The following is a 23,579-nucleotide window of genomic DNA, read 5'->3' on the forward strand; positions in this document are numbered from 1 at the left end:
AATGAAATAAAGCAGCGCGTTCTACATCGTTTATAGTACAATGACTGCCATCTTGACCGACTCTTTTGCCAAAAAGCAAAGCAACTCCCCAATTTTCTACCGAGTTCATCCGCTATATTCTGGTCGATCCCTTCCTTCCTGGATGTGATACTCGGCTACGGTTCAGGGCGCGGCGTCACCAGTCTCACCGCCGCCTCCGCCAGCCAAGCGCCAGGCCTGGACGCCTTCGTGGAGACTCCAATCTTCTGCCGGCCCGCAAGCAGGCACCGCCGCGCACTCCTTCCTCCCCCCCCCCCCCCCCCCCCCCCCTCGCCGGCCTCTACCAATATCCTCACTCTTAATGCTTTCCCCATAGCTAACTCTCCCTCAAAAAAACTCTCCCTCAGATCCATCGGATGATTTTGAAAGTCAATGCATTTTTGCTATCATCACAGCTCTGTGTTACTGTCGGGTTTGCAGTTGACAACAATTTGCTCTATGTGTAAATTATCATGTACTTCCTCCGTTTCTAAATATAAGCCTTTTTAGAGATTTCAATAAGAACTGCTGTATAAGCTGGATCTTATTTGTGCAAGTTCCATTCATCTATACATATTTTTGGGAAGGCTCGATTTGCCTATTGTTAGAGGTCAATAAGGAGAAGGTGAGTCGCCCAACTGATGAGGAGTCAAATATAACATTTCTTTCTTTCTGCAACAGCATGGACGATGCAGGTTCAGAGTCAACGGCTGTGCCCCTCGATTTATTACTACAAATCACAGATGGTTTTTCCGAGGAGCCGAAACTTGGTAGTGGTTCGTTTGGAGAGGTTTACTTGGTAAGATAATAGATTGTTTACATGGCTTCCTGACATCAACAATATCAAACTAGTATCATACTACTACCGTATTTTGAACAAGAGGTATTTGGTGATTTGGTCAATGTATAAGATCCGTGATTTACCGACTATTGTCTTTAGTAGGTGTCGCATATGAGTGCCTATGTGTGCATGAGTCTACAAGTTGTATACTCTATTTACATATAACCTTTAGGCCAGATTTAACCATAACAAAGATCAGCAAAGTCTGCATCAGGTTCAGTTGAGCACAAAGGATTTCGCCTATCGCTGATAAAATTATAACTAGAAGTTCCAGGCTTCAAGCTGCGTGAGTAGACCAGAAAAAAAAAACTAAGTAACAGCAAACACGGAGTATTAACAAAACCTCTTTTTACAACAGGACATAGGGCTGCAAAAGATATATATATATATATATATATATATATATATATATATATATATATATATCCCAATGACCACTTATGAACCTGGTTTCATTCAGAAGGATTTCCACTCGGTTTGTATCGTCTCCGTCATCTCCAAGTCCGGCAACCCCCAGCAACAATGGACCCCGGGAGTAAACTTGTCGACCACCAGCCCCGTCAACTTTAGTGATCTAAACGCTCTTATATTTCTTTACAGAGTGAGTACTATATATATTTCTCTACTGGTCTTGTTAATGATGAACTCACGTACATTCCTGTAGCAGTAAATGATTTGTGTTTCCACATTCAAGCATAGCATTTTCTACTTTACAAACAGTAAATTAAACCATGTGAAATGTTGTGCAGGGTGTGCATCCAGACGGGCAAAAGATTGCTGTGAAGAAGATCTATGATATGCCCGGGGTTGACGAGGAGCAATTTCATAATGAGTTTAAGAACCTTGCAAGGCTGCAGCACCGAAATATTGTGCGGTTAGTTGGCTATTGCCACCATATTCAGGAAGTACCAGCAATGTACGAAGGAAAATTGGTTCTTGCGGAAAAGATACATAGGGCGCTCTGCTTGGAGTATATGTCTAATGGAAGCCTTGAAAAATATATTTCTGGTAAAGATGTTGTTCTCCTTGTTTTACTTACCATATTAAGGTTTCTTTTTTTTCGAGACCATAGCATGTTAAGGTATCATCCTTAGAATTTACCTCTCGAGAATTCCCCTTATTTGGTGCTGCAGATGAATGTGATAAATATGATTGGCACACAGGCTACGGAATAATTAAGGGGATTTGCCAGGGTTTGAAATACCTCCACACTAAATTAGAGCCACCTATTTATCATTTGGATTTAAAGCCAGCCAACATATTGCTGGATGAGAACATGGTTCCCAGAATTGCAGATTTTGGGATATCTAGGCTGTTTGGAGATGAACGAACGCGAGCTACAAAAAGTACTTTAGGAACACAGTAAGCATTCTTCATATGAACTGAAATTGGAGAAGGTAAATGTATTTTGGATTAGATGTGTAGTAACAGTAACATTTGTATAACATGTGTGATGCAGAGGGTACTTACCGCCGGAATACATACGCAACTATTTAATCTCAAGTAAATTTGACATATTCAGCCTGGGTGTCGTAATCATAAAGATAATGGCAGGACGGGCGGGCTACTACAAAAGCGCTGAAATGTCTTCCCACGAATTCACTAATTTGGTAAGAGAACGTGCTGCCTTTATCAAGATAATGTGCATGTAATTCATAAAAATACTTTGATTATTCTAAGATATTATCATTTTTTTGTACTCTAAATCGGTAGGTACAGGAAAATTGGACAAATAGACCACATGAAACATCGAGTCTGATGAAGGCATATTCCAAGCAAGTAAAGATGTGTATTGAAATAGGTTTAAGTTGTGTGCAGGAGGATCGACACAAAAGGCCAACTGTAAAGAATATTGTTGATAGACTGAATGAGACAGAAACTGAGTGTACCTATGCGTATAAGAAATTTGACGTGCAGGAGAACCCAGGGGGGCTCACCCCTAATTATTTCATGAACAATGGCCGCCCTGTCAGTGAAGTGCCTCTGAACAATGATGCAGGCCCTTCCAAACAAGCTAGAATGGCATGGCAATATCCTACAGACATGACTGCACAACAAGGTGAATTTTAATACTATGTTCCACCACTGATCTTGTTTGTTACATTTTTCTCAAAATTTAAGCTATTGCAGAACTTGGTGAACGACAAGCAGCTTTGCTTCCTAATGGAATTTATGAGCCTCCTAGGTATCTGGCATTTTTTTTTCTGGCCGTACATGTTTTTATTTTCCTTTTGGAACTGTCTCACTCATCTTCTTTTAAAATTTAGGCAGATATCGGCAGGTTTTCCTGAATCTGGAGGCACCACTAGAGTCAAGCTGCGCTTTGTTGATGTTGAAGGACCAAAAGACCCCCTTTACACTGGTTGTCCAGTACAATGGCTGAATGGAGAAAATGCTAAGGTAGTGATATTTGAAAACGATAAGCAAATCACACAGGGCGACCTTTCTAAATTGCAAATTGAGATTTTAGCAGTCCATGCTGATTTCTTTACTGAGCGAGGACAAGCGGACTTCACCAAAGAGGAATTCAACAAGCAGATACATATGTATAATGGGAAAGAGTCAGTCTTAACAGTTGTAGTTAATTTAACAAATGGTGAGGCCTGTATTGGCTCCTTTTTCTTCACGGAGAGCTACAGGAAAAAGTTAAGATTGACAGCAAGAGTTGAAAGACAGGATCTTGCGGTCAGAGTTCAAGAAGCAATTACTGATCCTTTTGTCGTCAAAGACCACCAAAGCGCATGTGAGTATACGAGTATACCCTTTATCTATTCGGGGCATCAATATTTTTAATTGTACTGCATTGGAAATTTTAATACAGTGGTGCAATCTGCTCATTCAATGAAACGTTTATTGTTTGACATTGTCAGCTGAGAAACATGTTCCTCCTCTAAGTGGCTGCCAAGATTATTCAAGTAAAAAAATAATTAAAGCACACATCATATCTTTCATAAAGTTTTATGGCCTTATACATGCAGTGGCATTATTTATCTGGAAATATGAAGTCTTGGCACTAATGTTCTGCTTTTGGAAGGGAATGGCTAGTTCTGTAACAAAATTGAGATTGCAATTTTCTTTGCTCAATACATATTTTATTTTGAGTTATCCATTTCCTGTGGAATACCGAAAGAATGGGACCGTCTTAATTTTCTAATGTTTGTATATTTGGTCGTAGATCAGTAATATGCATGGTAAATCGATTTGCAGCTTACCATGTACATTAATCCTTTGCTGAATGCTATTATCATCAGACACAGTGGTATCCATAATGAAACGATCCTATATATTGGCATAAGACATCCAACATTTGTTTACTTTCAGTAAATGGAAAGAAGTATCCTCCATCTACAGAAGAAGCGGTACATCGTTTGGAGAACATTTCTCTAAAGGAGAAGCTTTGCAATGACCTAGCTGATAAAAATATTACTACAGTGAAGCGCTTGATGCGTCATTATCACAGAGATAAATCTGGTCTCCAAAAGGTAAATGTATAGTTATAGACTTTTAAAAATGTAATGATGTTTCTACAGTCTTTAGTGTTTCAAATTACCTGCAATAGATATAATTAATACGCCCAGTACCTCCTAGGACTTGTTTGGACTGCATAATGCTAAATGTTCATGTGGACTATAATATCTGCTAGCACTTCATTATTACCGAAAAAAGCTTTCGCCCCGCTTTGTATGTAAAGCAAACCGCCCAATCCACAAACATGGAACACGAATACAGCCACACACACGCACAAGGCGTGAAGGTTCACAAATGCACTCACACACACAACAAGGTACCAAGGTTAATGCTGAGGGCACAGCTCAACAAGCCCAAAAAAGGAAAAAAAAAAAAGAGGCCGGCACACCGGCCCAACGGAGATAGCCGGAAGCCTAGTCTGGCTCTGGAGGAGGCGGCGGAAGCGGGGGCGCCACACGGAAGGCCATCGCTCGAAGGTCGGAGATGAGGGTGTTGATGGCGTTCCAATCCTGGATGCGGCTAAGCGGCCGCCAGAGCTGCAAGAAACCACATATTTTAAAGATGGCGCAGTCGCACGTTGAAGAGGAGTGTGCTGGATGACAAGCACTTCATTATTTGCTGAGAAAACTCTTAACTTCTGGCAAATAGCTTACTGGCATGAAGGATGAGGACTGGAGTACCATGGTAACACATGCCACCACGTGTGATCCTGGGGTTGAGATCTATTCTTATGGAGTTGCAGAGGAAAATTGTGAACTCTTATTCAATGTTTTTTATGATCTTGTCGGTGTGCTGACCAATGGAGATTATGTTCCTGTCAGTGACCTTGATCAGTTTCAGCAGGTATGCATGTGACACTATTCCATGTCCATCATAATTAGGCTGTTGATATACACTAAAGTAATAGTGTGCTGGCAATTAACTTGCAAATGTTGTCACGGTAACAAGGTATAGCAAAATTTGCTTGTGGAACTTTGAATACTTCAGCGTCACAATGAACAGCTATTGGCTAACCTATAACTGCATTGCTGAACAAAAACAAGGTAAATTGATGTTATAGAAGTGAGCCTAGCTTACTTGGTTGGGGGAGTGGAATACAATCCCACCACCGGGGTTCAAGTACCCGAGGACATGAATTTTGGTTTGTATCCTATTTATACCGCCGGGGCCCCTGTTACAGTTTTCCTTCCAAAAAAGGTAAACTACTAATGTGGAGTTTATTATTTCCTATAAGCGTATGATAAAAGCGTGTTGTTAAACCCCTTCAATCACAGTAGAATTCAACATAAGGGGGAGCTAGCGACAACCCCGGTGCACCTAAAGAAAACCCATAAAAAGACAAATTCATCATAAAAATAGCAGGGAAAATAGAAGCATTTTGCTGGCACCAATACATTGCTATCACACTAAAATATTGCTTTTCGATGATGTAGAAGCTTTATAAAGTTATGATCATCAGATGCTTTGCTGCAGTCCAAATAAAAGCAAGCATGTTCTAGTACATTATGACGGTGATGACATAAAAGAAAGATTCTGTTACAGCTTAAAGTGAAGAGCAGGAAAATGTCCGCATTAAAGAAACTCGAGGAGCGGGAAAAATCAGGGGTTCTTATTCCTGATTATTTGATGATGAATGGCTGCCCTGTCCGTGCAGTGCCTCTGAACAATGATGCAGGTCCTTCCGTACAAGCTAAAAGGACATCGCAATATCCTAATGACATAGCTGCACAGAACGGTGAGCTTTAATACTGCGTTCCATCAATGAACTTCGTTGTTGTATGTTTCTCAAAATTCAATTTATTGCAGAATTTGGTGATCGACATTCATTGATTGGGTTCTCACTGGCCGAAGTCCTGTCAAACAATGACGCTGGTGATTCGAAGCAAGAACAGACGGTGCATCAAGGTCAATATTAAACACCTGCCTAGTTTTGCATCACACATCCTCAATACTGTAATTTCTGTTTCATTGCAAGATTATTATTGTTATTACTACTACTATTATTGTTGTTGTTTCTGATAGTTTTGGGGATCAACTTGCTGTAGGACATGGTCAGCCCGATGCTTCTATGACACATGCAAATATCTTAAATGATCAGGGATCACTTTCAGCACAGCCAACTCCGTTGCACAATTTTCTACCAGTAAGTAAAGTTACCTACTGCTATGGCACAATCAACAATTCCATCCTGCATTTTTCCATGAACCACCTAACGATTCCTGGATTCTAGGTTCCAACGGATGAGATGATCACAGGTGCAAGTCTAACTGACGAACAGACTGAATACTTCTCGACAACTGATTCTCTTGGCACTTGTGAAACAGCGGAGAACGTCGTACCTCTCTCGAGGCGACGGTTTCGTGTTAATATAGGCAGGGGCATATCCCTGATAAGCATACAAGTTTGTTGAGATTACATCTTGAGGTACAAGGAAAGTAGAGATAAGATATACATGAGGAGATTACAACCATATACTCTAACCAACCTAGACCGAAACTTATCTCAACTAAACCGGTGCGTGATGCGCCCCTTGGACCTGAACATTATATGGTTTAACACCCTCCCATAATCACAACTTGGACAAGTTGAGATTACGCTTAAATTCTTCAAAACCTCTGGTAGACAAAGCTTTAGTGAAGCCATCTGCAACTTGGTCTTGAGACCGAATATATCCAGCTTTTTTTTCTGCTACTCTTTCTCTGACAAAGTGAAAATCTATTTCGATATGTTTTGTTCTTGCATGAAATATTGGGTTAGCAGAAAGATAGGTGACACCCAGATTGTCACACCATAAGCATGGAGCCTGTTTACTATGTATCCCAAGCTCTTTCAGTAATGACTGAACCCAAATAATTTCTGCAGTAGCATTTGCTAGTGCTTTGTATTCTGCTTCTGTGCTGGATCTAGACACAGTAGCTTGTTTCTTAGCACACCATGAGATTAAATTTGGACTAAAGAACACTGCAAAACCACCTGTTGAGCGTCTGTCATCAAGACAACCTGCCCAATCAGAGTCAGAAAAGGCACTTACAAGTGTTGATGGTGACTTGGTGAAGGTGAGTCCAACACTGAAAGTATTCTTGACATATCTGAGTATGCGTTTTGCAGCTGTCAAATGTACCGTAGTGGGTGCATGAAGGAACTGACATACTTTGTTCACAGCAAAAGAAATATCAGGCCTAGTCAGAGTTAAATATTGCAGTGCACCAACCATACTTCTATACCTGGTGCTGTCCTCTTGATTCAAGAGTTTCCCTTCTGTTAAGGATAGTTTCTCAGAGATGGATAGAGGTGTTGGAGCTGCCTTGCAACCTTGCAACCCTGCTCTTGCTACAAGATCAGTGGCATACTCCTCTTGGGACAAGTGAAGCTCATCTCCATTTCTTTTTACTTCAATGCCAAGGAAGTAGTGCAAGTCTCCTAGATCCTTGAGAGCAAACTCAGAGTTCAAATCCTTGAGCAGTGCTGAAATAGCTTCATCAGATGAGCTTGTGACAATAATATCATCAACATATATAAGTACAAATATAGATGTATTTGACTTGTTGAAAATAAACAGTGAGGTGTCAGACTTGGATGGAGCAAACCCAAGTCCTTGAAGCTTTGAACTCAACCAAGAATACCATGCTCTAGGAGCTTGTTTTAATCCATATAGAGCCTTGTCAAGCTTGCATATGTGGAGGGGTTTTTGTCTATTTTCAAACCCAGGAGGTTGTTTCATGAACACTTCCTATTCCAGAACACCATAAAGAAACGCGTTCTGAACATCTAGCTGGTGTAGACTCCATCCTCTGGATACGGCAATAGACAAAACGAGGCGAATAGTAGCAGCCTTTACTACAGGACTAAAAGTATCCTCATAGTCTAAACCGCACCTTTGTTTAAAACCTTTTGCAACTATTCTAGCCTTATAACGATCTATGGTGCCATCAGATTTCTTTTTAATTCTGAAGACCCATTTACAATCTATAACATTTTTACCTTTGCCTTGACGTGCTGGAACTAAGTGCCAAGTTTTATTTTTGTGGAGCGCCATGTATTCATCTTCCATAGCCTTCTGCCACTTGGGATCGCCTAGAGCTTCTGCAACAGAGTGTGGAATATCTGGTTCATGTGAAACACAAGCAAGTCCAAACTTTGCTAAAGACTTGTAATTTTGGGTTGAGTAACTCCCCTCTGAAGCCTAGTGCGAGGTGGTGTAGAAGGATCAGCAGAAGATCCAGCGCCAGGAACAGTTGCAGGCTCGCTGGGCGAGGACATGCGGACCGGATCTTCTGTGGCCGGCGCACGTGAAGCTGAAGAAGAAGTCGTTGCAGAGGATCCCGATCTAGCAGGGGGCGCATGATTTCGCAATGATTGCGCCGGTGGGACAGGAGCTGCAGCGGGATCTGCACCGGAATCAGCGCCCGTATCCTGCCGCGATGGGCGCCGCGCGTAGCAGCGCGTGTCGGGGCCAAACCGACCAGGTGCGGGGCCAGACGCGGGGCTGGGCGCGGGGTCAGGCGCGGGCGGCTGGAGTTGGCGCTGGTTGGTTGGCGCGGAGCGATGACCGGGCGATCCACCGAGCCGCTGGTGGCGTGTGGCGATGCGGGGCTCGAGGCAGATCGGCCTGGCGCGGAGGGCGCGGATCCCGTGGGGGCCAGGGCGGCAGACTGGCGCAGAACCGATCCCGAGGAGGATGCGCCTGGATCCCAAGGTAGATCCGCGCCGATGATGCTGCTGTTTTGTCCAGGAAGCATAAAATGATGATTTGGGCTGATTTCTTCACCGATTTCTGCACAATTTTTTTTCTGTTGCATCACAAGACTCAAGACCATCACCAGTAAGAGGATTAGTCAACAATTGATCATTAGTGTCTAAAACATCCCCATTGGCACGACCCGTGAGGTGTGAAGGTAGAAGAAGAATCTCCTTTTGAAGAAGGGCTCCGGTGTTGGGATGAAGTTGTGCAAAAGGGAAAACAATTTCATCGAACACAACATCACGGGAAATATAGACACATCCGGTGGATACATCAAGAAATTTTACACCCTTATGTTGTGGACTATAGCCCAAGAAAACACACTGTTTGGATCGGAAGATGAGTTTGCGGTTGTTGTATGGCCGAAGATTCGGCCAACACGCACACCCAAACACTCGTAGAGATGTGTAATCTGGTTTTGTGTGAAGGAGACGTTCTACTGGAGATTCATTGTTGATGACTCTACTTGGCAACATGTTTATGAGGTGGACTACGGTGAGAAAGGCCTCATCCCAGAATTTCAAAGGCATAGAGGCAACAGCAAGTAAGGCCAGCCGACTTCAACTATATGCCTGTGCTTGCGCTCGGCTGATCCGTTTTGCTGGTGAGCATGGGGGCATGACACGTGATGTGATATGCCAACTTGCTGAAAAAAGGAGTTGAGGTTGCGGTACTCCCCTCCCCAATCGGATTGGAGAGCTAGGATTTTGCAATCAAACTTTCTTTCTACTAGTGCTTGAAAGTTGTGAAAAACTTGAAAGACATCAGATTTCTTTTTGATGAGATAGATCCATGTGTACTTGCTATAGTCATCGATAAAACTTACGTAATAAGTGTGTCTGCCAACTGATTTAGGTGCAGGACCCCAAACGTCGGAAAAAATGAGCTCAAGAGGTTTGGTGGAGATGCTTGTAGACACAGGATAAGCTAGTTGATGACTTTTAGCACACTGACATGAATCACAAATTGTTTCACGATCTCGCTCACCAACAAACGGGAGCTTATTCTTTTTAAGCAAATGTTCAACTAAAGAAAAAGATGCATGCCCTAATCTATCATGCCACCGTGTTGAAGAGACTTTGGTGACACCATAGGCTTGTTTATTCAATCTCCTAAGCTCCGAAATCAACGGGTACAACCCTCGAACGCATCTACCTCGATACAAAATTTTCTTCGTGACCTGATCCTTGATCAAAAAGAAAAACGGATGAAACTCAAGGAATACATGGTTGTCAATGGCAATGCGATGAACTGAAAGGAGATTTTTAGAAGCACTAGGGACATGCAAAAATTTTCTTAGACGGATATTTCTATGGGGGGTCACTGAATGACCAACGTGGCTAATGCTCATACCTTCTCCGTTGGCAGTGTGAACTTGGTCTTGTCCATGGTACTTCTCACGAACTGTCACCTTTTCCAGCTCGCTCGTGATGTGGTCAGTTGCACCACTGTCCACGTACCAGTTCGTGTCGATGCCGTAGGAGCCATCAGCAGCACCTGCAACCTTCTCATCTTGTGAGGATTCGCCATCATATTCATAGCGATACCAGCAGTCACGTGCGGTGTGGCCTAGCTTGCCGCAGATTTGGCATCGCGGCGCATCAAGGTTGGCGCGAGGCCTGCCACCACGGCGGCCCCTATTGTTGTTGTTGGAGGGCCGCCCGCCGCCACCGCCGCCACCACGGGAGGAGTTGCCGCCGCTGCTGTTTCCGCCAGATGGCGGCTTGCCCTTGCCGCGCGGAGGTCCACGGTAGCGTGAGCCGCCACCGCCGCGGCCGCCGCCGCGAGAGCCCACATTGGCAGATGACTTGAAGCCCCCACCCGAGTTGTTGTTGTAGAGGGCGAAGAGCTGATCAAAGTTGCTCATCTAAGCGTAGAGGTCATCGATGCTGATGGTGTCGGTGCGCTTGTCATTGGCGGAGACGAGGGGTTGATACTCCATGTCGAGGCCGGCAGTGATGTAGGACACAAGCTCATCGTCATCGATGGGCTTTCCGGCGGCTGCGAGCTCATCGGCGAGTGCTCTCATCTGGGCGAAGTAGGCGGCAACAGATTGCGTCCCCTTCTGCGCCGTGGAGAGAGCAACCCGGATGTTGTTGATGCGGGCTCGAGACTGCGACGAGAACATGTGGGTGAGAGCCGCCCAGAGCTCGTGCGGCATGGCGATGGAGGTAACCTGCACGAGGACCTCTTTGGTGAGAGTATTGAGCAAGTATCCGAGTACCTGCTACCCTTCTTTGAACCAGATCGGATGGAGAGGGTTCGGCGTCTGCTCTTCTTTCCCATCTTTGTCCTTCGTGACGAGGATCTTGATAGGTTCCGGCATGGAGCCGTCGGTGTAGCCGAAGAGGCCAGCCCCTCTCAGCTGCCGTGTCACCTGCGCACGCCACAAGACGTAGTTGGTGCGGGTGAGGTTTTCTGCAACCTGCCCAAGGGAAGCCTGGACGGTGCTGGAGGAGGACGACATGGCTGGCGGTGGATGGGTTTTGCTAGATGCGATGGATAGAGGTGGCTCTGTATACCATGTGAAACAGCGGAGAACGTCGTACCTCTCTCGAGGCGACGGTTTCGTGTTAATATAGGCAGGGGCATATCCCTGATAAGCATACAAGTTTGTTGAGATTACATCTTGAGGTACAAGGAAAGTAGAGATAATATATACATGAGGAGATTACAACCATATACTCTAACCAACCTAGACCGAAACTTATCTCAACTAAACCGGTGCGTGATGCGCCCCTTGGACCTGAACATTATATGGTTTAACAACACTCTAGAAAATGCAATTCTTGGGCCTGAATTGGACATATCCTGTGACAGCCCCAAGAGCTTATTGCAAGCCAAGAATCTTTTGAAACAAGGTAACTGGAGACAGGTTCTGGGAATTAATACAGGAGACTTGAAGCAGGTGATCATAGCATGTGGTAAGGCTGCTGCAGAGAATGATATACATACAGAAGTGCTGATATCTGAGCTACGTCAGCTGGTGTCTATCTCTGGAGATCCAATGCAACGCCTAGGAGCATACATGTTGGAAGGGCTTGTGGCCAGGCTCTCTTTCTCTGGAAGTAAGCTGTATAAATCCTTGAAGTGCAAAGAACCTACAAGCTCTGAGTTAATATCTCACATGCATCACCTTTGTGAGATCTGCCCATTCTACAGGTTTAGTTACATGTCAGCCAATGGTGCCATAGCAGAGGCTATCAAAAGCGAGAACTTCGTTCACATCATCGATTTCCATATCGCACAGGGGAGCCAGTGGATAACTATCATTGAGGCTCTTGCAGCGAGGTCTGGGGGTCCACCATGCCTAAGAATCACTGGCATAGATGACTCAAACTCTGCTTATGCCCGAGGTGGTGGACTGGATATGGTTGGGACAAGATTGCATAGTGTCTCTGCGTCGTGTGGCATGCCCTTTGAGTTCAATGCTGTTCATGCTGCTAGCCATGAGGTTTATCTTGAGCATCTTGATATAAGGCCCGGGGAGGTCATTGTAGTGAATTTCGCCTATGAGCTGCATCATACTCCTGATGAAAGCGTGAGCACGGAAAATCACCGGAACAGGATTATAAGAATGATCAAGAGCCTATCCCCCAGGGTTGTGACTCTTGTTGAGCAGGAGTCGAATACAAACACAGCTCCATTCTTCTCAAGATACTTGGAGACCTTCGAATACTATACGGCAATGTTTGAGTCAATAGATGTTGCTCTCCCAAGGGATGATAAGAGACGGATTAGCACAGAGCAGCACTGTCTTGCAAGGGATGTCATCAATTTAATAGCGTGTGAGGGTGCTGAAAGGGTTGAGAGGCTTGAGGCGTTTGGGAAATGGAAGGCAAGGTTTGCAATGGCTGGATTTAGGCCGTACCCACTGAGTTCGCTGGTGAACAACACCATCAAAACGCTGCTGGATAACTACCACAGTTGCTACAGGCTTGAGGAAAGGGACGGAGTCCTTTACCTTGGTTGGAAGAGTAGAGTATTGGTCGTGTCTTCCGCATGGTGCTGACATGTCTTCAGAAGAAGCTCATGTATGTGCACTGTTTTTATCGTTGAAACTGAACCGTTGAGTGATTTTGTGTTACGTTGATCCACGATATTTCTATAGCCTGACTTATCCTGCCCCCAGTTTCAGATGGAACCTGTGCTTATAATTAAGGGCTTTGCTGCTTGTCGGTTCAGTTACCTGTCTACTCACTGCTCATCTAATTCAGAGGAATCGGCACCAGGAGTTGCTGTGATAATACCGCGACAGCCATAACGTAGAAGAAGGCGTAGTGATCGCCTAAATAAATATGTTTATAGCTAGGAATTTGGTGTGTTGTGGTTTGCCCCCGTTGTAGGATTGACATGATTGTACGTAATATACTGTACTAATTAGAGCATGTTTCGCTAGTAGAAAAAGGGTCAAACGTGAAGCATAATAGTGCCGCTTTGAATTTCAGCCGGCACTAATGTATACAATAGCACCGGTTCGTGGCGAACCTTTACTACCGGTTCATGCCATGAACCGATACTAAAGAGGCTGTGTCAGCCTGCGGTCAGGCTATGGCCCCACCATCACCATTTAGTGCCGGTTCGTACCACGAACCGGTACTAATGAGGTTATGACAAGCTGTTTTTAGTCCCACCTCGCCAAGAGAGAAGGACTAGGAGCGGTTTATAAGCCCTGAGTGCAGAGATGATGAAGAAGAGGCTCAATGCTCACGTTGCTTAGCTTCAAGCCTTCACGAATATGGTAGATTGCACGGAGCTTCGCACAGTGCAGTTTACACTATTCCGAAAGGCTTGAAGCAAATTAACGAGCATTGCACCTCTTTTTTATTTTTACTAACTTATTACAACTCCGGACTTCTTCTGTTATGGCAAAAACTAATTGCACGTCGGCATTTCTTTTTTTTAAACTTTGGTTATAACTCCAGACTTTGACCATCTAGTTTTGCAGAAAAGAAAAAATAGCAAAAAAGAAAAAAATAGCTGGAAAGAAAAAAAACTATAGCTGGAAAGAAAAAAACTATATAAAAAAACTACTCAGAAATAAATAAAAGAAAATAAATATATTAGAAAAGAAAAAACTACTCAGAAATAAATAGAAGAAAAAATAAAGCAGAAAAGAAAAAAAATTATATTTGCTATTTTTCAATCGTTCACAAAATGACCGTGAAATTGAAAATCACTACAAAATGAACTCTGAAAATGTTAAATTTTGGCAAACTAGATGAATAAAACTACTCACAAATAAATAGAAGAAAATAAATATAACAGAAAAGAAAAAACTATATAAAAAACTACACAAAAATAAATAGAAGAAAATAAAGCAGAAAAGAAAAAAAACTATAAAAAAATTGGGGCGCTGGCCTGTGGGCCTGCTAGGCCACAGGCGTGCAATTACAGGCCTTAAAGGCCCAGCAGACTCACAGGGCAACGCGCAGAGTTTATGCCCACAAGCCTGCTATATAGAGGAGTTCGAAGAGGTAGCCACGACTGGGTTTATAAACCAGTGCGGCTGCCCTTCGCCCGGCGAGGTGGGACTAAACTTTGGGGTGGCAGCACGAGGCCTTTAGTACCGGTTGGTGGCTCCAACCGGTACTAAAGGCCTTTCCTATATATACAACACTTACGAAAATTCAGTTAGATCTTCCCACTTCTTTCGTCTCCAACCTCTCGTGCGCCGCTCGAACCCGTCCTCGCCGCCCGTCGCCCGTCGTCCGTCGTCGTCGTCGCTGTCCCCGCCGCCGCCCGTCATCGTCGCCGTCTCGGGCCGCCGCCCCGAACGCCGCGTGCCGCCGTCCGTCGTCGTCCCGCCGCGGTCCCGTACGTCTCTCGCTCTCGCGTATACCCGCCGTGCCGCCGTCCGTCGTCGTCACACCCGGCCCGTACGGCGGCGCCCCCGCCCGTACGTACGCCGCCGCCCCCGCCCCGTACGCCGGCGCCCCTGCTCGTACGTACGGGGCGGCGGCGTACGGGGCCGCACACATACACACATACACACACATATATACGTACACACTACACACACACATACACACACACACACACACATTTTTTACTTATTTTCTGTTTTTTAGAAAAGTTAATTAGATGATCGAATGTTTGATTAATGTCGAATGTTAGATGAATTAGCTAGATAGAAAATTGTCGAACTAGAGATTTGAACTAGTTGAATAATTAATATAACTAGTTTATTTTTAGTAAGAAAATTATCGAACTAGTTTATTTAGGTATATGAGATTTGAACTAGTTCAATAATTAATATAACTAGTTTATTTTTAGTAAGAAAATCGTCGAACTAGTTTGTATTTAGGTATATGAGATTTGAACTAGTTCAATAATTAATATAACTAGTTTATTTAGGTATATGAGATTTGAACTAGTTCAATAATTAATATAACTAGTTTATTTTTAGTAAGAAAATTTAGGTATCTGAGATTTGATGATCTAATTAAAATATTATTTGTTAATGAGTTTTTCTGTTTATTTAATTTTTTATATATTTTGAGTTTATATAAATGTTAGATTAATGTCGAATGTTAGATGAATTAGATAGAAAAGTTAAATATATAGTAATGTCAATTGTTAGAGATGAATATAGTTAGATATATTAATGTCAAATGTTAAATGAATATATATTTGGCTATATATTAATTAATGTTAGATAGTAATAGGTGTTTAATGTTTCACCTATATGAACATAGGAAATGTCATTTGACGACGAAAAAGATTTCATTATGTTAAAAATAGAGTAACGCCTTACGCAAGATGACATGATGTAGAGAGATAAATTCATGCAATATGAAATAAACCTCATCTTGTTATCCTCAATGGCAACGATGCAATACGTGCCTTGCTTCCCCTTTTGTCACTAGGAAAGGACACTGCAAGATCGAACCCAAAGCTAAGCACTTCTCCCATGGCAAGAACTACCAATCTAGTTGGCCAAACCAAACGGATAACTCGAAGAGACTTGCAAAGATAACCAATCATGCATAAAATAATTCAGAGAAGATTCAATTATTATTCATAGATAGACTTGATCATAAACCCACAATTCATCGATCTCAACAAACACACCGCAAAAAGAAGATTACATCGAATAGATCTCCACGATAGAGGGGGATAACTTTGTATTGAGATTCAAAGAGAGAGAAGAAGCCATCCAGCTACTAACTATGGACCCGAAGGTCTGAGGTAAACTACTCACACTTCATCGGAGAGGCTATGGTGATGTAGAAGCCCTCCATGATGACGGCCCTCTTCCGGCGGAGCTCCGGCACAGGCCCCAAGATGGGATCTCGTGGATACAGAAAGTTGCGGCGGTGGAATTAGGTTTTTGGCTCCTGTTCTGATCGTTTGGGGGTACGTAGGTATATATAGGAGGAAGGAGTACGTCGGTGGAGCACTGAGGGGCCCACGAGGCAGGGGGCACGCCCTAGGGGGGCGGCCCCACCCTCGTGACCTCCTCTTTGATCCCTTGCAGTAGGGTCCAAGTCTCCTGGATCACGTTCGGTGAGAAAATCACGTTCCCGAAGATTTTATTTCGTTTGGACTCCGTTTGATGTTCTGTTTCTCGGAAACACTGAAATAGGAAAAAAAAACAGCAATTCTGGGCTGGGCCTCCGGTTAATAGGTTAGTCCCAAAAATAATATTAAAGTGGAAAATAAAGCCCAATATAGTCCAAAATAGTAGATAATATAGCATGGAGCAATCAAAAATTATAGATACGTTGGAGACGTATCAGGCATCCCCAAGCTTAATTCCTGCTCGTCCTCAAGTAGGTAAATGATACAAAGAGAATTTTTGATGCGGAGTGCTACTTGGCATAATTTCAATGCAAATCTTCTTAATTGTGGTATGAATATTCAGATTAGAAAGATTCAAGACAAAAGTTTATCTTGACATAAAAAATAATAATACTTCAAGCATACTAACAAAGCAATTATGTCTTCTCAAAATAACATGGCCAAAGAAAGTTATCCCTACAAAATCATATAGCCTCGCTATGCTCCATCTTCCCCACACAAAGTATTTAAATCATGCACAACCCCAATGACAAGCCAAGCAATTGTTTCATACTCTAACTTTTTCAAAACTTTTTCAATCTTCACGCAATACATGAGCGTGAGCCATGGATATAGCACTATGGGTGGAATAGAATTGTGGTTGTGGAGAAGACAAAAAGGATAAGATAGTCTCACATCAACTAGGCGTATCAACGGGCTAAGTTGAAAGACACCTCACTGGATGCTCATCATCCAAAGCCGGCATAAATGTGCACAAATGTTTTGGTGCCGGGACATCGAAACACCTTGACTCCATTTGTTGTAGGAAATCACAAGGAGTTAAAAGGAATAAATATTTATCCACAAACTTCAATGATTCCACCAGGATCATATAAACTAAAGACTACATTTGTCGACATATATTTCTTCTCAATTTGCTAAAACCTTTTGGGCCCAGAACCAAAATCCATGGTAGAGTGCCTCTTGCACTCATATTGGTTCACATAAAATGAAGCAAGTAATGAAGAATAGCACTCGCTCAACAAATGAGTGGTATTTACCGCAGTAATACCTACTCCTCATAAGTATCTTCCGTACGAATACTAAAAACTTCTCATTCATAGACAAAGTCAATGAGGTGGTGAGAAAGCGAGGCTTGTAGCAAAGGTGGTTGGGACGTAGTAATTTCAAAATTTTCCTACGCACACGCAAGATCATGGTGATGCATAGCAATGAGAGGGGAGAGTGTGATCTACGTACCCTTGTAGACCGACAGCGGAAGCGTTAGCACAACGCGGTTGATGTAGTCGTACGTCTTCACGGCCCGACCGATCAAGCACCGAAACTACGGCACCTCCGAGTTCTAGCACACGTTCAGCTCGATGACGATCCCCGGACTCCGATCCAGCAAAGTGTCGGGGAAGAGTTCCGTCAGCACGACGGCGTGGTGACGATCTTGATGTACTACCGTCGCAGGGCTTCGCCTAAGCACCGCTACAATATTATCGAGGATTATGGTGGAAGGGGGCACCGCACACGGCTAAGAATATGATCACGTGGATCAACTTGTGTGTCTAGGGGTGCCCCCTGCCCCCGTATATAAAGGAGCAAGGGGGAGGAGGCCGGCCCTAGGAGGGGCGCGCCAGGGAGTAGGATTCCTACTCCTAGTTGGAGTAGGTTTCCTCCTTTCCTAGTCCAACTAGGAGAAGGGGGGAAAGGGGGGAAGAGGGGAAGGAAGGGAGAGAGGGGCCGCGCCCCAAACCCCTTGTCCAATTCGGACTGGGCTTGGGAGGGGCGCGCGCCACCTCCTGGTCCTTTCCACTAAGGCCCATTAAGGCCCATTGCTTCTTCCTCGTATTCCCGTAACTCCCCGGTACCTCCGAAAATACCCGAATCACTCGGAACCTTTCCGATGTCCGAATATAGTCGTCCAATATATCGATCTTTACGTCTCGACCATTTCGAGACTCCTCGTCATGTCCCCGATCTCATCCGGGACTCCGAACTCCTTCGGTACATCAAAACTCATAAACTCATAATATAACTATCCTCAAAACCTTAAGCGTGCGGACCCTACGGGTTCGAGAACAATGTAGACATGACCGAGACACGTCTCCGGTCAATAACCAATAGCGGAACCTGGATGCTCATATTGGCTCCCACATATTCTACGAAGATCTTTATCGGTCAGACCACATAACAACATATGGTGTTCCCTTTGTCATCGGTATGTTACTTGCCCGAGATTCGATCATCGGTATCTTAATACCTAGTTCAATCTCGTTACTGGCAATTCTCTTTACTCGTTCCGTAATACAGCATCCCGCAATTAACTTATTAGTTGCAATGCTTGCAAGTCTTATGTGATGTGCATTACCGAGAGGCCCAGAGATACCTGTCCGACAATCGGAGTGACAAATCCTAATCTCGAAATACGCCAACCCAACATGTACCTTTGGAGACACCTGTAGAGCCACCTTTATAATCACCCAGTTACGTTGTGACGTTTGGTAGCAACAAAGTGTTCCTCCGGCAAACGGGAGTTGCATAATCTCATAGTCATAGGAACATGTATAAGTCATGAAAGAAAGCAATAGCAACATACTAAACGATCGGGGTGCTAAGCATGGAATGGGTCATGTCAATCACATCATTCTCCTAATGATGTGATCCCGTTAATCAAATGACAACACATGTCTATGGTTAGGAAACATAACCATCTTTGATTAACGAGCTAGTCAAGTAGAGGCATACTAGTGAGTTTAGTTTGTCTATGTATTCACACAAGTATTATGTTTCCGGTTAATACAATTCTAGCATGAATAATAAACATTTATCATGAATAAGGAAATAAATAATAACTTTATTATTGCCTCTAGGGCATATTTCCTTCAGTCTCCCACTTGCACTAGAGTCAATAATCTAGTTCACATCGCCATGTGATCTAACATCAATAGTTCACATCTTTATGTGGTTAACACCCATAGTTCACATCGATATGTGACCAACACCCAAAGGGTTTACTAGAGTCAGTAATCTAGTTCACATCGCTATGTGATTAACACCCAAAGAGTACTAAGGTGTGATCATGTTTTGCTTGTGAGACAATTTTAGTCAACGGGTCTGTTATATTCAGATCCGTAAGTATTTTGCAAATATCTATGTCAACAATGCTCTGCACGGAGCTACTCTAGCTAATTGCTCCCACTTTCAATATGTATCTAGATCGAGACTTAGAGTCATCCAGATCGGTGTCAAAAATTGTATCGACGTAACCCTTTACGATGAACCTTTTTGTTATGTCCATAATCGAGAAACATATCCTTATTTCACTAAGGATAATTTTGACCGCTGTCCAGTGATCTACTTCCTAGATCACTATTGTATTCCCTCGCTTAACACAGTGTAGGGTATACAACAGATCTGGTACACAGCATGGCATACTTTATAGAATCTATGGCTGAGGCATAGGGAATGACTTTCATTCTCTTTCTATCTTCTGCCGTGGTCGGGCTTTGAGTCTTACTCAATTTCACACCTTTACACAGGCAAGAACTCTTTCTTTGACTGTTCCATTTTGAACTACTTCAAAATCTTGTCAAGGTATGTACTCATTGAAAAAACTTATCAAGCGTCTTGATCTATCTCTATAGATCTTGATGCCTCAATATGTAAGCAGCTTCACCGAGGTCTTTCATTGAAAAACTCTTATTCAAGTATCCCTTTATGCTATCCAGAAATTCTATATCATTTTCGATTAGTAATATGTCATCTACATATAATATCAGAAATGCTACAGAGCTCCCACTCACTTTCTTGTAAATACAGGCTTCTCCAAAAGTCTGTACAAAACCAAATGCTTTGATCACACTATCAAAGCGTTTATTCCAACTCCGAGAGGCTTGCACCAGTCCATAAATGGATCGCTGGAGCTTGCACACTTTGTTAGCTCCCCTTTAGGATCGACAAAACCTTCTAGTTGCATCGTATACAACTCTTCTTTAGTAAATCCATTAAGGAATGCAGTTTTGTTTATCCATTTGCCAGATTTCATAAAATGCGGCAATTGCCAACATGATTCGGACAGACTTAAGCATAGATACGAGTGAGAAAATCTCATCGTAGTCAACACCTTGAACTTGTCGAAAACCTTTTGCGACAATTCTAGCTTTGTAGATAGTAACACTACTATCAGCGTCCGTCTTCCTCTTGAAGATCCATTTATTTTCTATGGCTTGCTGATCATCGGGCAAGTCAACCAAAGTCCATACTTTGTTCTCATACATGGATCATATCTCAGATTTCATGGCCTCAAACCATTTCGCGGAATCCGGGCTCATCATCACTTCCTCATAGTTCGCAAGTTTGTCATGGTCTAGTAACATGACTTCCAGAACAGGATTACCGTACCACTCTGGTGCGGATCTCACTCTGGCTTACCTACGAGATTTGGTAGTAACTTGATCTGAAGTTACATGATCATCATCATTAGCTTCCTCACTAATTGGTGTAGTAGTCACAGGAACAGATTTCTGTGATGAACTACTTTCCAATAAGGGAGAAGGTACAGTTACCTCATCAAGTTCTACTTTCCTCCCACTCACTTCTTTCGAGAGAAACTCCTTCTCTAGAAAAACTCCAAATTTAGCAACAAAAGTCTTGCCTTCGTATTTGTGATAGAAGGTGTACCCAACAGTCTCCTTTGGGTATCCTATGAAGACATATTTCTCCGATTTGAGTTTGAGCTTATTAGGATGAAACTTTTTCATATAAGCATCACAACCCCAAACTTTAAGAAACGACAACTTTGGTTTCTTGCCAAACCACAGTTCAGATTGTGTCGTCTCAACGGACTTAGATGGTGCCCTATTTAACGTGAATGCAGCTGTCTCTAATGCATAACCCCAAAACGATAATGGTAGATCGGTAAGAGACATCATAGATCGCTCCATATCTAATAAAGTACGGTTATGACGTTCGGATACACCATTACATTGTGGTGTTCCAGGTGGCGTGAGTAGTGAAACTATTTCACATTGTTTTAACTGAAGGCCAAACTCATAACTCAAATATTTTACCTCTGCGATCATATCGTAGAAACTTTTATTTTCTTGTTACGATGATTCTCCACTTCACTCTGAAATTCTTTGAACTTTTCAAATGTTTCAGACCTTTGTTTCATCAAGTAGATATACTCATATCTGCTCAAATCATCTGTGAAGATCAGAAAATAATGATATCTATCGCGAGCCTCAATATTCATCGGACCACATACATCAGTATGTATGATTTCCAACAAATCTGTTGCTTGCTTCATTGTTCCGGAGAACGGCGTTTTAGTCATCTTGCCCATGAGGCATGGTTCGCAAGCATCAAGTGATTCATAATCAAGTGATTCCAGAATCCCATCAGCATGGAGTTTCTTCATGCGCTTTACTCCAATATGACCTAAACGGCAGTGCTACAAATAAGTTGCACTATCATTATTAACTTTGCATCTTTTGGTTTCAATACTATGATTATGTGTATCACTACGATCGAGATCCAACGAACTATTTTCATTGGGTGTGTAACCATATAAGGTTTTATTCATGTAAACACAACAACAATTTATTCTCTTACTTAAATGAATAACCGTATTACAATAAACATGATCAAATCATATTCATGCTTAACGCAAACACCAAATAACACTTATTCAGGTTCAACACTAATCCCGAAAGTATAGGGAGTGTGCGATGATGATCATATCAATCTTGGAACCACTTCCAACACACATCGTCACTTCACCCTTAACTAGTCTCTGTTTATTCTACAACTCCCGTTTCGAGTTACTAATCTTAGCAACTGAACTAGTATCAAATGCTGAGGGGTTGCTATAAACACTAGTAAAGTACACATCAATAACATGTATATCAAATATACTTATGTTCACTTTGCCATCCTTCTTATCTGCCAATCACTTGGGGTAGTTCCGCTTCCAGTGACCAGTCCCTTTGGAGTAGAAACACTTAGTCTCAGGCTTAGGACCAGACTTGGGCTTCTTCACTTGAGCAGCAACTTGCTTGCTGTTCTTCTTGAAGTTCCCCTTCTTTCCTTTGCCCTTTTCTTGAAACTAGTGGTCTCTTCAACCATCAACACTTGATGTTTTTCTTCATTTCTACCTTCGTTGATTTCAGCATCACGAAGAGCTTGGGAGTTGTTTCCGTTATCCCTTGCATATCATAGTTCATCACGAAGTTCTACTAACTTGGTGATGGTGACTAGAGAATTCTGTCAATCACTATCTTATCTGGAAGATTAACTCCCACTTGATTCAAGCGATTGTTGTACTCAGACAATCTGGGCACATGCTCACTAGTTGAGCGATTCTCCTCCATCTTTTAGCTATAGAACTTGTTGAAGACTTCATATCTCTCAACTCGGGTATTTGCTTGAAATATTAACTTCAACTCCAGGAACATCTCATATGGTCCATGACGTTCATAACGTCTTTGAAGTCCCGATTCTAAGCCGTTAAGCATGGTGCACTAAACTATCAAGTAGTCATCATATTGAGCTAGCCAAAGCTTCATAACGTCTGCATCTGCTCCTGCAATAGGTCTGTCACCTAGCGGTGCATCAAGGACATAATTATTCTGTGCAGCAATGAGGATAAACCTCAGATCACGGATCCAATCCGCATCTTTGCTACTAACATCTTTCAACACAATTTTCTCTAGGAACATATCAAAATAAACACATGAAAGCAACAATGCGAGCTATTGATCCACAACATAGATATGCTAATACTACCAGGACTAAGTTCATGATAAATTAAAGTTCAATTAATCATATTACTTAAGAACTCCCGCTTAGATAGACATCCCTCTAATCTTCTAAGTGATCACGTAATCCAAATCAACTAAACCATGTCCGATCATCACGTGAGATGGAGTAGTTTCATCGGTGAACATCATTATGTTGATCATATCTACTATATGATTCACGCTCGACCTTTCGGTCTCC

General features: G+C 42.8%; 2 protein-coding genes and 1 pseudogene across 3 annotated transcripts; 2 read left to right on the plus strand and 1 right to left on the minus strand.

Annotated features, from left to right (window-relative positions):
* The first annotated feature begins 398 nt into the window (after positions 1–398).
* On the plus strand, positions 399–6,657 carry LOC125510778 (serine/threonine-protein kinase PBS1-like). Of its 2 annotated transcripts, none has more exons than XM_048676042.1 (12): positions 399–817; positions 1,609–1,867; positions 2,023–2,221; positions 2,319–2,469; positions 2,573–2,918; positions 2,990–3,044; positions 3,127–3,602; positions 4,181–4,341; positions 4,976–6,062; positions 6,134–6,232; positions 6,373–6,470; positions 6,558–6,657. In XM_048676042.1, the coding sequence occupies exons 1-9, from the start codon at positions 701–703 to the stop codon at positions 5,180–5,182; spliced, it is 1,971 nt and encodes a 656-aa protein (XP_048531999.1). In that variant the 5' UTR covers positions 399–700; the 3' UTR covers positions 5,183–6,062; positions 6,134–6,232; positions 6,373–6,470; positions 6,558–6,657. The 2 variants fall into 2 exon arrangements, with proteins under 2 accessions (XP_048531999.1, XP_048531998.1); XM_048676041.1 differs by having other exon boundaries at positions 405–817; positions 1,993–2,221; positions 6,558–6,656.
* A 4,262-nt stretch (positions 6,658–10,919) lies between these two features.
* LOC125511810 lies at positions 10,920–11,058 on the minus strand (annotated as a pseudogene).
* A 741-nt stretch (positions 11,059–11,799) lies between these two features.
* On the plus strand, positions 11,800–13,080 carry LOC125507389 (chitin-inducible gibberellin-responsive protein 2-like). The gene has a single exon (XM_048671973.1). The coding sequence runs from the start codon at positions 11,800–11,802 to the stop codon at positions 13,078–13,080; it is 1,281 nt and encodes a 426-aa protein (XP_048527930.1).
* The last annotated feature ends 10,499 nt before the right edge of the window (positions 13,081–23,579 follow it).

This window comes from Triticum urartu, chromosome 5 (assembly GCF_003073215.2).
Source record: "Triticum urartu cultivar G1812 chromosome 5, Tu2.1, whole genome shotgun sequence".
NCBI lineage: Eukaryota > Viridiplantae > Streptophyta > Magnoliopsida > Poales > Poaceae > Triticum > Triticum urartu.

Coding starts and splice junctions, on each gene's coding strand:
- LOC125510778 (XM_048676041.1), top strand. CDS start 701: ATGGACGATGCAGGTTCAGAGTCAACGGCTGTGCCCCTCGATTTATTA. Junction 2,919..2,989: donor AGACATGACTGCACAACAAG/GTGAATTTTAAT, acceptor AAGCTATTGCAG/AACTTGGTGAACGACAAGCA. Junction 4,342..4,975: donor ATAAATCTGGTCTCCAAAAG/GTAAATGTATAG, acceptor TCTGGCAAATAG/CTTACTGGCATGAAGGATGA.
- LOC125507389 (XM_048671973.1), top strand. CDS start 11,800: ATGCGCCCCTTGGACCTGAACATTATATGGTTTAACAACACTCTAGAA.